The sequence below is a fragment of the Ctenopharyngodon idella genome, chromosome 24 (assembly GCF_019924925.1).
Source record: "Ctenopharyngodon idella isolate HZGC_01 chromosome 24, HZGC01, whole genome shotgun sequence".
Taxonomy (NCBI): Eukaryota; Metazoa; Chordata; class Actinopteri; order Cypriniformes; family Xenocyprididae; genus Ctenopharyngodon; species Ctenopharyngodon idella.
Window position 1 is genome coordinate 14,610,120 of NC_067243.1, and position 19,259 is coordinate 14,629,378.

At 37.3% G+C, this 19,259-nt stretch overlaps 2 protein-coding genes across 2 annotated transcripts; both read left to right on the forward strand.

The window, feature by feature from the left end:
* Positions 1 to 467: 467 nt before the first annotated feature.
* On the forward strand, positions 468 to 10,303 carry bmt2 (base methyltransferase of 25S rRNA 2 homolog). Its single transcript, XM_051884393.1, has 5 exons — positions 468 to 745; positions 2,922 to 3,063; positions 4,556 to 4,684; positions 4,804 to 4,924; positions 7,160 to 10,303. Exons 1-5 carry the CDS (start codon positions 589 to 591, stop codon positions 7,787 to 7,789), a joined length of 1,179 nt encoding a protein of 392 aa, XP_051740353.1. The 5' UTR covers positions 468 to 588; the 3' UTR covers positions 7,790 to 10,303.
* A 903-nt stretch (positions 10,304 to 11,206) lies between these two features.
* tmem168b (transmembrane protein 168b) lies at positions 11,207 to 19,013 on the forward strand. Its single transcript, XM_051884247.1, has 4 exons — positions 11,207 to 12,955; positions 14,181 to 14,323; positions 14,448 to 14,722; positions 16,948 to 19,013. The coding sequence occupies exons 1-4, from the start codon at positions 11,819 to 11,821 to the stop codon at positions 17,493 to 17,495; spliced, it is 2,103 nt and encodes a 700-aa protein (XP_051740207.1). The 5' UTR covers positions 11,207 to 11,818; the 3' UTR covers positions 17,496 to 19,013.
* The last annotated feature ends 246 nt before the right edge of the window (positions 19,014 to 19,259 follow it).

The window sequence follows — 19,259 nt, forward strand, 5'->3', positions numbered from 1 at the left end:
CGTTCCTCCACTGCGAATCCCACAATAAATTCAGAGCTGCTAAGCTGCAATGCTAAGTTGAATTTCAGAGTCCAGTTAGGTTAAGCAGCATAAGTGAGCTGAGCGGCTCAGATACTTAAACACAAGACAGGGAAACAAGACATTACATGTGCATGATTTTATATTGTTTATAATATATTATAGTTTATAATATATTTATTAATAATAATAATTATATATATATATATATATATATATATATATATATATAGATATATAATATTTATAAAAAAATCTTTAAAGAGTTATAAAAGTAATTATAATAATATAATTGTTATAATAATAATATTAATAATAGTCATAATAACCACAATAATTGTTATGATTATGATGATTATTATTATATGTTACGCAATACTTTATGATCAAGCTTAATCATCAACCTTTCAGAGTTCAGAGGCGTTTCATGTTTAGCGTTCACAGATTGGCCGTGCACTTCCGTCACGTTCGCCAGAGTGGCGCAATCAGGCTGCGCGTTGTTGCGGCGTGTGCGTGCGTGCTGACGGACTGACGGAGCCGGTGCGCCGGTAGCCTCAGTGGTGTTGTACTATGGACCTGCGGAGCAGCGCTGAGACAGACCCGGATCTCTCCGATTACCACCCCGGCTCTGTCCCGACAGAGCTGCAGTCCAGGAAGCAGGAGCAGGAGAAGCTGTCGGGGGTGGTGAAGAGCGTGCACCGAAAACTCCGCAGGAAATACATTGAAGGTATTGGCTGACATACGTAGCTGTGTAGCCTAGCCTTGATCAGTTTCTCTAGTCTGGCCTGTTCAGAGATGCGGACATTTAAACGCCTGGATTACAAACGTGACGCTACGAGAGCAAAAACGTTATTTTGTTTTAAACTTATGTTGCATGCCTGTTGACATGAACTGATTTTATACTTAGCTCGTTGTTGGCTGTGGCTCAAAACCTAGTGAGCTACAAACATAGACAGCGTTTTGAATAACAGTCGAATAGAACGTTCTGAACGCAAGTAAATAATACTGTTTAGTTAGGCAGCACATTAGGTATTGAAACAGCCTCTGTCTGTCTGTCTGTCTGTCTGCACCACGACTTTAGACTAGTCAGCAAACTTGTGCACGGTCGTTCATCTGTTCCTGTTTTGCCCTTCATTGATATGACTGTGTATGAATACATAAACAACTTTTAATTCTCCTTTAGGGAGAAAAAGGCAATAAAACAATAATTTATTAGCATAATTCCTCTGAATTATGTTTCTTGACCATGTACAGGTGACAAGCATGCCTCTCTAAAAGCTTTAATCTCTTCACTGTCAATTATTTATTAATTTAATACACCCATGATACATAATGGACACTCGTATATCTGCTGGGAAAGGTATAAAGAGGGTTAATAAGTATAAATGAATCGGTTTCAGTGTGACAGTATTACTGTTGTTATGAGTACTCGTCGTGTAAATCTGGATTTTTTTTTTTAGTTGCCTAATCTAGCTTTTCCCCTTAGTTTACATGTATAAATTTACAACCCTTTTTTGTTATTTAATGTTTATTGCAAGGCATTTTCAAAAATACATGTATAATAAATCATGGCAAAACCTTTAGAAACAAACAGAAATTAAATGAATAATATTTAGTTTGACCTCCCAAGAGGTTTTCTGAGGATTAAAGTGACGGTTCACCCATAAATGAAATTGTTGTTCAAACCTGAATGTCTTTCTTCTGTGGAACAAAAGATACTGAATTCCATTTGTATGGCCACAAAAAATGCTGAGACATTTCTCAAAATATCTTTTATGTTCCACAGAAGAAAGAAAGTCAGTGTTAGGGTTAGGTTTAGGTATGTCATGATTTGGAACGTCATGAGGGTGAGCAAATTATAGAATTTACATTTTTGGGTGAACTATCCCTTTAAGCACCTCCTATCACTGACGATGAAAAATTCAATCCAAAAACCTAAAAAAAAGTCATCTTTCAGGTCATATTTTGTACGTAATTCGTGGAAAATGCCACCTACTGTGTTTTCCATCAAGACTCATTCCCTAAAAACTAATGCACATTTTTGTGAAAAATATTATCTTGAGAAATGTATTGAAAAGTCAAATAGTCTGTCTTTGTATTGATAGACCAGAAGTATTTGATTGTGACGATGTTGTTACATTTCTTATCTCATTGTCTTATGCTGCAATGAGCATCATCCAAGAAGGTTATCATGCCCATCGTCAGGTTATGACGTAGTAGAGAGTAGGAGGAGGTTATGAAATGTTATATTTTTGCCTGCATGAAGCAGAACCTAATGTAGCTAACATACCACCACATTTATACTATCTGACTTTAAATGTGTTGTTAAGTTTCTCCTGGTTCTTTATCAAATCTTCCTCGGTTTCCCCCGAGAGCGATGAGCAGCGCTATAAATCCCACACACAGTAGTCTATTCACTAGACCCCGTGATGGGTTAATAAGGAAGGCGTGATCTGGTCTTCTTGGCATTGTACAGAAGTATTCATATGTAACGACGCTGCAGTCTCTTCCCTTCTTGCCTTATTCTCTGCAAATCTGATAAGGCCTGTATTTTCCACTCTGTCATGGGACAGCTCACTTTTTGCCAGTTCTTTCCCTCCAAAGCAGTCCTTTTTAGGGTAGTGGTTGCCTTCTGGTGTCATCGACATTATCAGCAAGTTTTCGAACTGTGTGTGAATCAGCACAAACACTTTGATGATACAGTACTTTTGAGTTTGGCGATGGAGTTTCAGAAACCGGATGGTGTTTTGCGAGCCATTTGAAAATCAGAGATTAGAGAAACCACGTACATCAGCTGACTTCAGAAAGTAGGATTTGTAAGAACGTTCACTGGTTATGCTGTGCAGAATGATCAATCATGTGGCGTGACCGTACACTCCTCTGTTTTGTCTTTTTGAATTCAGTGGGAGATTTCGAGAAAATATGGCGCGAGCATTGTGAAGACGAGCAGACTCTCAGTGAGTATGCCATGGCCATGAAGAACCTGGCCGACAACCACTGGGCGAATAAATGCGAGGGCGAGGGACGCATCGAGTGGTGCCGCAGGTATGACCGTTGATGGTCAATGTTTTATGTTGAGAAACCGATTTGGTTCTTTTTAGGGCTTTTCACTTTTGAGATGGTTAACCCTGGGTCATTCTTAACCCCGGTTTAAAGGATTAGTTCACTTTAAAATGAAAATTACCCCAAGATTTACTCACCCTCAAGCCATCCTAGGTGTATATGACTATCTTCTTTCAGACGAACACAATCGGAGTTATATTAAATAATGTCCTGAAGCGTCCAAGCTTTATAATGGCAGTGAACGGGGGCAACAAGTTTGAAGCTCAAGAAAATAAATCCATCCATCATAAACGTACTCCACACGGCCCCAGGGGGTTAATAAAGGCCTTCTGAAGTGAAGCGATGCATTTGTGTAAGAAAAATATCCATATTTAACAAGTTATAAAGTAAAATATCTTCCATATCTTCACTACGTCCTATGCCTTCCATATTCAACTTACGAAGAAAGCGTAACTGACGTTGCGTCACTTACTTTTTCGTAAGTTGAATACGGAAGGCATAGGACGTAGCTTAAGCGTTTTGAAATGCGAGAGGCATTACACTTTCTTCGTAACTTGAATACAGAAGACAGTCTGGCGGAAGCTAGATATTTTCCTTTATAACTTGTTAAATATGGATATTTTTCTTACACAAACGCATCGCTTCACTTCAGAAGGCCTTTATTAACCCCCCGGAGCCGTGTGGAGTACGTTTATGATGGATGGATGTACTTTCTTGAGCTTCATACTCGTTGGTCCCGTTCACTGCCGTTATAAAGCTTGGATGTGTCAGGATATTTATTAATATAACTCAGATTGTGTTTATCAGAAAGAAGAAAGTCATATATACCTAGCATGGCTTGGCTATAAATTTTTTTTCAGAATGGACTTTTCCTACTATAAAGGAAAGAATGAAACTGTCTCCACTACAATTAACATGTTTTCCGTCACCATTTGACATTTTTCCCATCAAAAGCCGAAACAACTGTTTATACAACAAGCAGTGGTTCCGTGACTTTCCAAAGCATGCAAATATGAGGTTACTAAGCGTCTAGTTGTAACATTCTAATTGGCTGTTCACATGTTGCATCTTTTGCACGCTCAAGGTTTGTTATTTTAAATGTAGATGCGCAACAAGTGCGCTCACAATAGAGTGCCTCAACTTAGAATGCCGCAAGTGCACCGCAGGTCATGTGACAAGAACCAACCAATCAGCGTCACCCTTTTTTGTAACAACGTTTTTAGACACGACATTTGAACGCTGCATCGTTTCACACTGTACACGTTTGGCACCTCAGTGCCGGGTTAACACCATCAAAAGCGGTGCTAACCCTGCTCCGAAGCAGGGTTTCATAACCGGCGCTAACCCCGATTCTAAATTACAGGTGTAAAAACTTTCCTTTACCCGGGGTTAAAAGCGAATTTTAGAACGATGATAACCCAGAGTCAAATGCAATGTGAAAAGCCCTATTGTTGTTAAATCTCTCTTGCCACAGTGTTTGTCAGGAGTACTTCCAGGATGGAGGGATGAGGCGAGTGTTGGAGAAGGATGAGAAGAGCTCTAAGCTTGCAGCAGCTGGAAATAACACATCTGCAAACGCTCTACCACAATCGTCTTCTCCAAGGTGCTCTAGAATGACCTTTTTTTTTTTTTTTTTTTTTTTTACTGCAAATCCACAAACACCAAGATTTTCCACATGGCAAATGAGTTTATTGACTAAATCAGCTTTTTATTTATGCTTAGTAACCGCTCAACATTCCAGCTTGGGAGGATACGACTGTTGGATGTGGGCAGCTGTTTCAATCCCTTCCTGAAGTTTGATGAGTTTCTGACTGTCGGTATCGACATTGTGCCGGCAGTAGAGGTTTGTGTTCCTTGAAGTTATATGAGACTATAGAGGGTATGCATAGGCATCACTTTCCCGCCGGAACGCGCTCCGTCAGCTGGACTGAGTGGCAAAAGACCCTGCCGCATGACTGGATTTAATAGGGGAAACTACGAAAACGCGAGTAAAACAAACGATTACACTAAAGGTTGGGCTCGAAAGTGTTCCTTATGACATGTCAAAGAAACCTAATCCATGGATATTGGCATGCAGCCAGGAAACGTGTTTCCTGACATTTATATGTGCCTGATTTCGACGCTGGGGAAATACATAAAGCAAATCGGCCTGTGAACGCTTTATATAACTACAATATAGGTAGGTCTAAATCGGAGCGATCACGGAACTATCAATGTTATATATTTCGTCATATCGTCCAGCCCTAAAACTTGTAGTTTTTGTCAGTGTTTATTTAAAAACACCCAATTATGCAGAATATAAGATGGTAAATATTTAATTGATAAGTTGTCAACACAGTATAAAACAATACAATATATAGGGTATGATTTTACTCCAAAATCCAACATTTTGACACAAAATGATAACTGCAAAGCATGTTTCTTTGCCTGGAGTCCAGCTGTTTCTGTGAACTGCAGCGACCTATTTGCTTCTTTTTTTCTGTAGCTTTCAGCAGTCTGTAAAAATATACCTCAGATTTTGTGTCAAAGCTATTTGTACAGGTCAGTCGCAAAGCTCTTTCCCGTTTTGGATGTGTTTTGTGTTTTTCGCGGCATTCACGCTGAAAACCAATGCTGCCACTCAGTGGGCGTAACCACGGTCATAACGGTCGACTGTGACGTAACGTGCATACCCTCTATAGACAATTTTTTTTTTATTTGAATGGTCATGAAACACGAGCAGAACGAATTTTTGTGTAAATAGTTAGTAAAGTCTTCTGACGTAAATGTTCGGATTCATGAAACTGTTCGTATTTTCAACATGCTCCCTACCACGTGTAAATGGTGCGTAAAACATTCGAACATTCTGTGTTCTTTTAGGCAAACTGATTGCACTGTATTTTGATGCACTATGTACCATAATAATATTTCACAAGTTCGTTTGCCTGTTTTTTGTTGTTGTTTTTTTGTAGCTGAAAGTTGAAAACTGTTCAGCTTTGGATAAAAAGCAGCGCTCGTCACTGTCACTTTTTAACCAGCCGTCCAATCACAGTGGAGGAGGAGCGGGACAAATTTATACTGACCAATCATCCTAATTGTAAAACGACTGAACAACTATGGAGAAGATAATATTGCTGGTCACTGCATTTTTATATTTAGTAATATTCTTCAAAATGAGATACTAGTAACACGTTACTGTCATGTGTATATATATATATTCCAAATCATAGCAACCAAAGCGTCTCAGCTGGGAAAACGCTGCGCCTCCAAAGTGCTCTCAAGCACCCCCAGCTGATCATTTTCAGAAGAGCACCAGGCATTTTTTCAAACGCTATGGTGAACACATGTTAATTGAATATTTATTGTTAGGCATATGGCCTATTATTCTCTTTTGCATTTATGCATTTAGAACCTGAGAAGGGAGTACAGAAGATTCCACAATGTTCCTGGACACGTAATTTACGTAGATGTAATTTGTAGGTGGGAATTATGCTAATTGTGATTGAGCATGCCTGGACGGCCTATTTACGAATGATTGGAATTTATTAACATAAACACATTTAACTACCAAATTGGATGTTTACGAAGCGTTCAGAGGAAACTTTTCGGGAAGGTCAGTTTTACCTGCAAAGTACTCCGAATTTACTCATATTTACAAAAGTTTCATGAATGAGGCCCATTGAACGGATGTTACGTCTGTCTAACGCAGCAGTTTTCTCATCAAATTAAATCTAAATGGAATCTAGTTTTTTTTTTTTTTTTTTTTTTTAGTGATTTAATTTATTGGTTAAATTACATTGTTTTCTTACACAGTTGTTCATATCATAAGTAGCACGAGTTCTTGAAGTACATCAACATGGCGTCAGTTAACTGTCTGGAATTAGTCTGTTTTTTTTTTTCCTGTTTTTTTTAATCAACATGTATACGAACAGTACATTTCTAAGAACTTGCTGTTTACTACATTTGTTAAAGATTTTTTATATTCTTTATCATGGACACTCTTTTTTGTCATTGACCCTTGTACTAATTTTACCTCTCCTGCAGAGTGAAGCTAAATGTTCTGATTCTCCTTCCCCATTTGTCCTTTTTATGGCTACAGAGTGTCTACAAATGCGACTTTCTGAACCTGCAGCTGCAGCAGCCTCTGCAGCTGGCCAGTGACGCCTTGGATGCCTTCCTGCGGCAGCTGCGTGGCCCCATCGACGCTTTACCTGCCCAGCTGTTTCACGTGGTGGTCTTCTCCCTGCTTCTCTCCTACTTCCCTTCACCCTATCAGCGCTGGCTCTGCTGCAAGAAAGCACATGAACTTCTGACCCTGAACGGCCTCCTCCTCATCATCACCCCTGACTCCTCCCACCAGGGCCGGCATGCGCTTATGATGCGCAGCTGGCGAGTTGCAGTGGAGTCTCTGGGCTTCAAGCGCTACAAGTACGTCAAGTTCTCCCACATGCACCTGATTGCTTTCCGTAAGGTGTCGCCCACCACCAGCAGCGACCTGGTCAGCCGCAACTACCCTGAGATGCTTTACATCCCGCAGGACTTTAACACGCTCGATGAGGAGGGATACACCGATTGCTATGAGCCTCCACGCTCAGATTTCGAGGATGACCAGTTGGCGTGTAGCTTCGCGGAATTGCCAGACACGCCATATGATTCGGACTCGGGTGAGAGCCAGAGCAGCTCGGCGCCCTTCCATGAGATGGAAGACCCCATTTTGCTGCAGAGCTGAACTTGTTTACTGCCCCTCTTGATATTTAGTACCCTACCGTCGTGCTGCCAAAATTGCTCTGCTGCGTTTATGTACTCGACCCCTTTTTAAGCAGCAAAAATTTTGCACAGAGTGAATGAGGACGTTTAAGTGGGTGTTGGTTTTTAAGAGTGTGCAAGACACAATTATACACACTAAACAATCTTAAAGGGTTAGTTCACCCAAAAATGAAAATTCTGTCATTAATTACTCACCCTCATGTCGTTCCACACCCGTTCATCTTCAGAACACAGGTTAAGATATTTTTGATAAAATCCAATGGCTCAGTGAGGCCTCCATTGCCAGCAAGACAATTAACACTTTCAATGCCCAGAAAGCTTTTATCAAATGGATATTACAGGTGGATTTTATCAAAAATATCTCGATTTGTGTTCCGAAGATGAACGAAGGTCTTACAGGTGTAGATCAACATGAGGGTGAGTAATTAATGACAGAATTTTCATTTTTGGGTGAACTAACCCTTTAACTAAGAAATAGAAGTGATGTGGTTTTGTAACAGAAGCAGCTATGTGATATCAGCTCACCCACTTTGGCTGTTTTCTCATTTAGAATGACTGTCAACTGGACAAACCTTTTCAAACTAGCATAAGTTACAACTTAGGCGTAGTTATCATCGGTGTCGAACCTTTTGGCTGGAGTTACTATATTGTGTTGGTCTTCGTTCCGCCAAAAATGAACATACTGTCATCATTTACTCACTCTCATGTTGTTCCAAACCCTTGACTTTGTCTTAAACACAGATATTTAGAAAAAAGTCCATTTTGTTTTGTACCCCACTGATTTTTATTGTAAAGAAAAAAACAGTTCTTCAACATTAAAGTAATGAAAGTCATACAGGTTTGGAACAACATGATGGTGAGTAAATAATGACAAAATTTCCCATTTTTTTTGTGAACAAACCCTTTTAATGGGTTGATTATCAGCAAGTTTCCACTGGACATTTTGGATGGAGATTTCAGCCATCTGTTTTGGAATAGCCTTTATCAATGATATTTGTAGCATTTTAAGTGTTTGCAGAACTTGTGCGTGTTTGGTTATGTGACATTGTAACTGTGAATGTGGATTTCTTGCTTCAACAAGGTACAAATCATGCGAAGTAGTCATAGTTTTTCAGAACAAACAATCTTACAGGTGACCGGATTGGATGCATGTATTGTGTGGTAACATGTTTCTAATCTTACGATCAAACCGCTATTATAACCAGTACTATCCAATTACTAGTCAGTAGTATGTAGTGTGGAGCAGGTTAGATTTCTGTGCATTTTGCCATAATGTGACTTTGAGTAGGATGATTGTTTACTCTTGACTGTTTACTCTCAAAACCTTACGCTCTAAATCTACTTAGTGTATTGTTATCTGGTGTTTATCTAATTGAGTTGTTCAGTATATTATTTTAGCTTCCCGCTTTCAATTATAAAATATAACTTTTAAGGTACAAAAGTTTGGAAAGTACTTTGCCAATTTTTTCACAAACAGTCGATTTGAAGTACTATCAAAAGATTGTTGCGTATCACTGTACGTTTTTAGCTCCTATGTTTGTGTAATTGCAGAATTTGCAGCTTTTTTAATTCACTCCAGGTTCTTAAAAACACTATATTAAATGTCCAAGCACATATTTGCACATTTTCGATAACACCCTCTGTAGGGTTGGCAAAATATCGAGATTGGCATCAGCACTTCATTAGAATAGCAATACATTCATAATCATAAACGGTCAAAAATGTCCCATATCACTGTAACCTGGCAGTTATATTGAGTAACTGATAGTAGGCACTGTTTTGTATTGTATTAACAAGGTTACCGATGGGTAAACCTGATGACATGAGAATATGCAGTCTTTACTCCTGAAGGAGTGTGTGAGATGTACATTGGGGTTCTGTTGAAGTATCTATGTGAGGTTTTGGTGTTGGGCACTTTAAATGTGTTGTAGGGGTGCCAAATATAAGTGTGGAAAGATTTGAAAGAATTCAGTATGTGATCTTTCAGGGTATCAGAAAAAACAAAAAAATCCTCCAAGGTGCCTTCAAACCCAAATTGTATTTTTGCATTTGTGATTATATAGAATGGATGCAAGAACAGGCTACTGATTGTCATTTGAAAGTAAGCTAATTTCTCTCCCACAATAAACAGTTACAGTACATACTTTCAGCGAAATAACCAGCTCTTGGCTAAATTACTAAAAATACTGCCCTACTAGCAATAGCATTTAAGGCATTCTTTAGTCTGTACTCGATTTATAAATCTGAGAAAAAATGTTTTAAAACCATAAAAAAAAAGCTTTGTATTATAATGTTTACTTAGTGGTGTGTTCAAACATTCACATATCAAATATATTTGTCTTCCCCAGGCTTTAATCCACTGTTTGCATGATTGATTTTCTTTATCAGTGTTATAATGGTTGACTGCCACAGGAACAGGCTGTTTGTGAGAACTATTGTCATTCATCTTTTATAAATAAAGGTTTTTGCTGCCTTCTCTCTGGTCTTTCATTTGCGTACATCAGGTTGCTTTAAATACTTTACAGCTATTCACATAGTATTATATGCATTTCAAATCTGACAATACATTTTAAATATCAGTTTTTAAACTTCCATTTGTCACTATCAAGTAAGTTACACTAAAAAGAAATTAATACTTTTACTCTGCAAGGATGCATTAAAGGGATAGTTCACCCAAAAATGAAAATTCTGTCATTATTTACTCACCCTCGAGTTGTTTCAAACCTGTATACATTTCTTTCTTCTGATGAACATAAAGGAAGATATTTTGAATATTAAGGGAAACTGAACAGTTCTGGGGCACCATTGACTTCCATAGTATTTTTTTTCCTACTATGGAAGTCAGTGGTGGCCCAAGGCATCCTGGTTACAAACTTTCTTCCAAATATCTTCCTTTGTGTTCAGCAGAAGAAAGAAATTCATACAGGTTTGGAATAACTTGAGGGTGAGTAAATGATGACAGAATTTTAATTTTTTGAGTGAACTATCCCTTTAAATTGATTGAAAGTGGCAGTAGAGTCCTGAAAAGTATCACATTTTCCACAGAAAAGGAGCGCAACTGATTTCAACACTGATAATAATAAATGTTTCTTGAGCACCAAATCAGCATAATAGAATGATTTCTGAAGGATCATGTGACACTGAAGAGTAATTGTTTATATAAATATATATTGAAATAAAAGTTTCTTATGCATGATTTAGCCTACTAAATCCTTTATGAGTACAGATTTTCCAGTATTTCCAATATTGTAAAAGCATGATTTTTTCTATAAATATCAATGAAGTAGGCTACATAAAATAATTTAATTTCATCCAACCCCGTTTCACTGAAAGGAGAATGGACGCCTTTGTCCCTTCAGGGATTCCGTAGCGGCTTAATATCAATGTGCAAATATGGCGGACGTTGAGGGAAGTTTAGACGGTGGTACGGGGATATTGTGCGACAAATTACCAGTTTCAGTTGTTTTTCTGTAAACGACAATAACAAATGACTTTCATATCTGCTGGAGTATTTCTTCAACTTTGATTTAATCGATGTTACTCTCCCCGTGAAGAGAAACAACACATTCAGTCAACTTTCTGATGCCTGTAAACAGACTGCATTCTGCTCGTCTAAATCAGACTGACAGCACATTGAAACTCTTCAGCTCTTGTATTTATTTTATTTTACAACTTTCGACGAGTTTAACATTTTCACATTTATTTCACGGCTTACTTTTAGTCATTATAACATGACCTTTAATGAATAGCTCAGCAGTAACAGGTGGATATTGACAATCCACTATTTCATTATAGATGTTTACTCTGACGTTTGCACTAAAATGTCTCGAGAAACTATTTATTACCTCAAATCCACACCGCTAAATGTTGTTCTTACATCCTTTTTGTTGAACGGTTATGCTGCGAATATTTTTTTCCTGTTGTGACGTATAACTTACTTCACTCGCGACGCTAATTTTTGAGCTGTTGTGTGAGTTTTAACTCGGCAACGATGTGCAAGCTGCTCAAGTATTGCTTGAGCCACTTCCTTTACGCTGCAATGACCCGGCTGGACGAAGCCAATAAAGGGGTCAACACATGGTCCTCCATCCGTTACCTCGGTTACCTGTCCAGCCTGAACTCCCTGGTGGCCATTTGCCTGGGGATTTACGTACAATGGGAGAAAACTGCCGACACTATTATCTTGGTCATTTTTATTTTGGGCCTCTTTGTTCTTGGGATTGCCTGCATTCTCCACTATTATTTCGGCATGGAGAGAGTCAGCCTCTTTCTGTTGCATCTGTGGTTTGGTTTCCTTCTGGGTTTGCTGTGCTTCATCAGTGTCCCGTCCAAAGGGCTCGATGTCAAGGAACAAGTGGCCAACTGGATGTTAATAGCAAGCGTGGTTATACGAATCTTTTGGGCTTTGGTTGAAAGAATGTGCGGTTATACTCGACATCAACCTGCTTTTCTCACCTCAAGGGAAGCTCTGGAGCTCACAGGCTTCGCTGTGGCCAGCACGACCCTGGTCGGCAACAAATCCATAAGCCTTGTAGTCCTGACACTCGCTTTGGCCGCTGTAATTGTGGACTTGCGCATGAAGTCCTTCTTGGCCTTTCTAAACTTGACCTGCTTCTGTGGGATGGCTGCATTCTTCTTCGAGGAGTCTTTAGGAATTTTCACCAATCCCTTCGCCTTGTCTTGCTTCTTTACCCGCCTCGTCTGCGATCCATTCCTGGATGTCTACTTCAGCGGGCTTTCGGTCACCGAACGTTGGTCCCCGCTCCTATCGAGAAGAGGCCTGTGGAGACGCTTAACACTTCTTCCTCTGGTTGTCGTGGAGGTGATGTTTCTGGTCGTGGCTGCTCTGAAGATGAGAGACCTGGATCGGTGGTACCTGCTCATCCCGGGTCTCTCAGCATCCACTATTTTCTGGATCATCTGCCACCTGGTTTTCCTCGTCACGCTGTGGGGTTTTCACAGTAAGCTGAGTGACTGTCAGAGGATGTGCATGGCGCAGGGGTCAGAGGCTGGAGAACTGGACAAGGTCATGGCGTCTAAGGGGATGCGACACTTCTGCCTAATCTCCAAACGCCTGGTGTTCTTCAGCCTGATGTCCACTGTCGTACTAGGGGCTCTGGGTTGGCAGGTAATATTTGCTGTGAAAATCTTTCAGAAATGTATGTGCCAAGTTCTTATGAATGTAGTTATTGTATTCATGATGGTTTCATATGGTTTTGTAAACGTCTCTTGAAAATTATATTAAAAAAATCCTTAAATGACTCTAAAAATGTAATAACTTGTTTTCCTTACATCTTGAATACATGCGAGTGAAGCTCATTACTTTCAAAAAAGTTTTAAAAATATTTTAAGGTACATAGTATTTTTATTTATTATTATTATTATTTTTACTTTTACAAATATCATTATGTATAAATTATTATTTAGTAAATATATCAAACATTCTTTTTGGAAGTCACACCACATGACGTTTTACAACTTAAAGTTAAAGTTTTACAAGTCATTGTAGTCAAATGAAATCATTTTCTGTTTTAAGGTGGTGGTCATGTTGGTTTCAAAGCATGACTTTGATTTTGCAGACAACCATTTTTCAGTTATTATTAAGTAATAATGCAATTTTGTTAAATATATATTTTATTTCTAAGAAATAAAAGATTTTAGAAAACTACTTTTTAATTTTTTTTAATATAATTCTTTCAAAGATTTTTTTCTTCATTATGAAAACATGGAATCAGTCATTTTTAACGTTATTCCTCCGAAACAATTATATAAAAATGAATTTTAATTCAGAAACTAAAATTAAGCTCATTTTAAAAGAGATGTATTCAAGCTTTTGCATGTTTGAATTGCAATTTTAATGTACACTACCGTTCAAAAGTTTTGGGTCAGTATGATTTTTATGATTCATGCAAGAAGTCTCTGTTATGCTCACAAAGGATGCAAAAATACAGTAAAAACAGTAATATTGTGAAAAATTGTTAGTTTAAAAAAATTATGTCACGTTTTTTAAAATGTCCTTCACATCCTTCAGAAATTCTATGTTGATTTGCTGCTCAAGAAACATTTTTTATTATTATTATCAATGTTAAAAACAGGTGTGCTGGAAATAGAAATCTTATAATAAATGACTTTTAACCAATTTAATGCATCATTGCTGAATAAAAATATTGATTTCTAAAAAAAAAAAAATCTTCCTGACCTCAAACTTTTGATCGATATTGCTTTTTTTTAAAATAATAAACTAATAATAGATCTAGACAAAAAAGGGTCATTGACCCATTTCAGTAGACATTCAGGTTTATATTCAATGGCTCTTTGATAGTCTTAAATGTACTTTTTTTCCCCTCCTACAGCCGTCCAACAGTCTGTTTATTGCCTTGTTTCTGCTGGTCCTGCCTCTTGAATCACTAGCCCACGGCCTCTTCTATGAGCTGGGAAACAGTCTTGGCGGAACCTGTGTCGGTTATGCTGTGGTGATTCCTACCAACTATTGCAGGTATTGAATACATAAACACTCACATCACAGTAACTCAAATACTTGTAGTACTTGATTACTTGGTAACTTGCTCAGAGGGTCAGTGTTTCACCTCATCCTCTCTCTTTTTTTTTTTTTTTCTCAGCCCAGATGGTCAGCCCACCCTCCTGCCCCCAGCGCATGTGCAGGAGCTCAACTTGCGATCCACAGGGATGCTTAACAACGTGCAACGCTTCTTCTCTCATCACATGATCAAGCCCTATGGTTGTGATTACTCCACGAGCGGCTTGAGTCTGGAAGCCCTGCAAGCCAAGCTCCGCATATTCATGGAGGCGCACACAGCTGACGGCCCACGACACGACACCTACGTGCTCTATTATAGTGGACACACCCACCGCAGTGGAGAGTGGGCTCTAGCAGGTGGGAGAATCATCACATTCACAACTGGGTGAATCTCTCAAGTTCTGACTCAAGAACATTGAGCTGTAATCATGAAAAGAAATGAAGAATTTAATTTTGTTTTTAGAAAATGGAATCTAATTTTGACCATTTAACTTTTTGTTTTTTTAAATGTATTTCCTTCACTTCTCATTACCGTAATGCAATAAAAAAAAATAAAAGAGTGATATTTAAAAAACAACCTTAAAGGTGCAATATGTAAGATTTTTGCAGTAAAATATCCAAAAACCACTAGGCCAGTGTTATATATTTTGTTCACTTTAGTACTTACAATATCCCAAATGTTTCCAACTATTTGTAAATCGTGAAAAAATTGCAAATTTAACCAAGGCTCCGGGACGTGTAAGGAGTCGCCTGTCAATTGCATCATATCCGCGTTACCCTCGTTTTCCGGTTTTATTTTGTAGAAACCATGGAAACACAAAGACGCTTTAATATATTACATTTACAGATTTAATAGACAAGGGAACAACTGTTTGGTTACGTTTATAGACAGAAAACTAATTGTTGTTATATAGCTCAACACGTTTAATCTTATTGTTTAAATCTAATTTTCTTGATTTTTTTTTTTTTTTTTTTTTTTTTTTTTTTGGCGAGTATCATGCTTTACAATGCCTCAGAGAAAAACACTACTTTGTCAAGTAGCTAACATAGCATAATCAGATGCAGCTTTATTTTTAGTAACAGTAATACAGAATTTTCTCCATCATGCAATACGTTTTAAAATTAATTGCATGCCATTTATCAACACAAACCATCCAGCATTTAATATGATATTCTAAAATCAATCTCGCTTACTGCAGTGTGTCTCAAACAAGTGTCTCACAGCAGCCGCGCGAGCGAACGCACAGAGTAACGTTATAACATCATTCAACACACTCAAATGTATCTAATGATAAACAGCGCTGTGTTACCTCATACTCATGACCGGAAAAGCGGAAGTGGCGCTGGCGACTGTGGCATGATAAAAGTTCCGCTGCTCGTGAGGCGTGTGTTGCGCAATCGCTCCAGCGGCCTCGTTCAGCTCCCACAACACTCGGTCCTGCTCTGCTTCATACTACAGTAACGTTAATAATCTCATCCATGAACATAATTTCTTCCTGAGTCCTCCTATCCCGATTGTTTCTACCGGCTGTGATGTGAAGACCACATGTCCCAAGATTCCGCGCTCAAACTTGCCGTCATCAAGCTACACCTTTGTTTTGAATAGGCCTCTAGTGACGGACAGAAATCTTACATATTGCACCTTTAAAATGAAAACATCTGCATATGTATATATTAGAACTAGAATAAATTAAAGGTATTACAGCAAATATAACAATGATGTATAAAAACTCTGCAATTTAAAAATGATTTTTATTCTTCAAATTACAGCAAAGGAAAAAAAATATATAAAAGAAATAAAAAAAAATATATATATATATATATATATATATATATATATATATATATATAATTTTACAAAAAGGAATAATCTGTTACGGTAATGACAATTGAAGAAAATAAGCTTAATTGCCATGAAAACAATGCAGTTTTTTTTAATTGTTCCTAAAAAATAAATAAATAAATAAATATACAGTCAAACCAAAATTTATTCAGACACCTTGAACATTTCATTTATTAATACAGTTTACTCACTATAGTTTAAAAATAGTAATAAAATATGATAAGATCTTAGAGATAAACTGTGTCAGAAAAAGTTTACTTTATTTTGCTATTCTCACTTACATAAATGAACTATAGTGTCCTGCACCCACTAGTAAAAATATATCAAAAATATCTGAATAATTTTTGGTTTGACTGTGTGTGTGTGTGTGTGTGTGTTGTTTTTTATATAATATAATATATATATATATATATATATATATATATATATATATATATATATTAAATATATATATATATATATATATTAAATATATATATATATATATATATATATATATATATAATATAAAATAGAGAGAGATACATACAAATCATGTTATTTTCTTTAGATTTTGCTGAGAAATATGATGTGGACATTGATCTGTGACATTATCTCACTTATTAGTAAAATGTGCATACTATTTGCATACCATTTACATAATATACATTCTAAAAAGATAATATGCATATGGAGTTCAGCCAAACTCTGAGAACATCGTAAAGACTTACAAAAGGCTTTTTTTTTTTTATCTAATCAGGTGGCGAAGTTTTACGTCTAGATGAGATTGTGCAGCTCTGGCGAGAGAAGAACGCCGGATTCTGTTCCCGCCTCATCATTATTCTCGACACCGACAACTCACTCCCCTGGGTGAAGGAGGTGCAAAAAATCGAGGGACTTTATGTTGCGGTTCAAGGGGCAGTGCTCTCTTGTCCCACAGACCTGGAAGTCCAGGACATGCCTCAGCTCGGGGACTTCACCTGTCAGTGGGTCGATTTTAACTGCAACCCTGACAGCATTGTTCGTTGGTCCGATCGTGGGCGGTCTGTCCGAGCTGCCTACGGCATCTCCAGACTCTGGAGTGACTACAAGCTTCACCTGCCCACTGAAAGCGATGTAACCAGGCACTGGAGACTCTACTTCCCACGCTTGACTTACCCTGTGGTTCAGCTCGCACACTGGTGCGGCGGGTTGAACCTCTTTTGGTTTTGCGGCTATTGTGTTCGACTTCTCCGAAGGATCAAACTCACATGGTTCCCACCTGCGGTGCTAGATACGGGACAGGGTTTCAAGCTGGTTAAATCGTAGAACAGGACTGAGAGTGTGACGGTACTGTAAGCAGCTGGGCATGGTTAGGTGATGCTCTCCTACGGCAGCTTTAAGTTGTATGGACCAGCGCAGAAATTTATAAAATCTCAGGTGTGAAAAGACTCCATGTGTGTTTGTGATGTAAGAATAGCTAAAAACTGGCCAACTTAACTCAACAAAAATGTCATTTTGGTTTCTAAACAAATTCATCAGTCTGCAAGGGTCATAAGATCACCTCATAATCAAAAGATATTATATTTTGCATAAAGAAATAATCTTTTTAATTAAAAGTATTATTTAATGACAATTAAGTACATTTCTCGTTATTACCGTACTGAAAACATGTAATTATTGTAATAAGAAAAATTATTAAATAAAATCTTACTATAAAAATCCATCATTACTATAATGTGAAAAATGTATTTGATTTAAAAAAAAATTGTTTATTACAGTACCAAAAAAAAAAAATTGTCAAATGTCACTGTCATAAATAATGCAATTTTTTTTTAAATGTAAAATTTATTTAAAATAATTAATATATATTAATAAAATTGTTAAACAAAAATTATTACAGGAAAAAATGCAGTAAGAATTATTACAAATTTCTATCCTTAATTTTCATAAAAAAATAATTTAAAAATGAATGATTCTTAAATAAGCTTTATTTTCTTTTTGCAAAATTAAAATTTCCTTTTGTTAATGGGGTTAAGTTTGACCTGGAGATGTTTTTAATGAGATCTACATATTCATATATATATGCAATGCGTTACTGATGGGCTAAACAGCTTTACACTTACTAACCATTTCAGCTGTTACAGCTTTACGCTTATTGTATTTTTTTTAACTTCCACTGCCATTTTATCATTTCTCATTATAACTTGTTTTCATGCCTATTAGCTTTATAAAAGTGTAGCAGCACTGAACAGTTGAATGCAGTGTTTGTAAAGCGTTAGTACACAGATCCAGCAGCACAGTGTGGAGTGCCTCTTCTTAACTGCACTAGACAAAGCACAGCCTTATATTTGGCATCTATACAAGGGACGTAGTGTGCATCTAACACTATAACCCACACATTCAGTCTGTCTATTGGAGAAGTGTATGTGTATTTGTTTTATTTGTTTATACAAAACACGGTTTTCTACTGCCCTTTATAAATTGGTAAATTTATATTATTTTGTATACTTTGGTTGGTCTCATTTAGTTAATTATATTTTAGTCATTTGACTAATATTGCGTGTTGCTAGCACTTATAGCGGTTCTAATCATGGAAGATTTGGTTGAGTGTTTATACTAGTCCAAGTAACATGTTCTGAAGTGCCTTGTGTAAGATTAGTCCCCACCAAAAGAGTGAAATATGCAATATTTATTGATTGATTTAAGACTTAACGAAACCTGCGAATGACTTCAACAAAGAATGAACGAGAAGCTGGGATGATTTCAATGATTGTTTGCGTGTATGAAATCAGACGACATGAGAATGGGTTTGATATGAATAAAAGAGCTGCTCTTTTACTGCAACCTCGTGTACGGAATTGTTTTTATTCTGCTGACAGGTATAAAAAACAACAACTATTAAATAGTTTTAAATTTAGATTACTATTCAATGTAGATTCAGTGAATTGTACCACGTCAAGGCTTGTTTAGCCGCAACACCGGTTACATCACTTGCCCACCGTGGCACCGCCCCCTGCCGTTGTTTAGATTTTTTATAGTAATAAAAATAATTTAGTTCAGTTAGAAAACAGACACTACAATTATTAATTG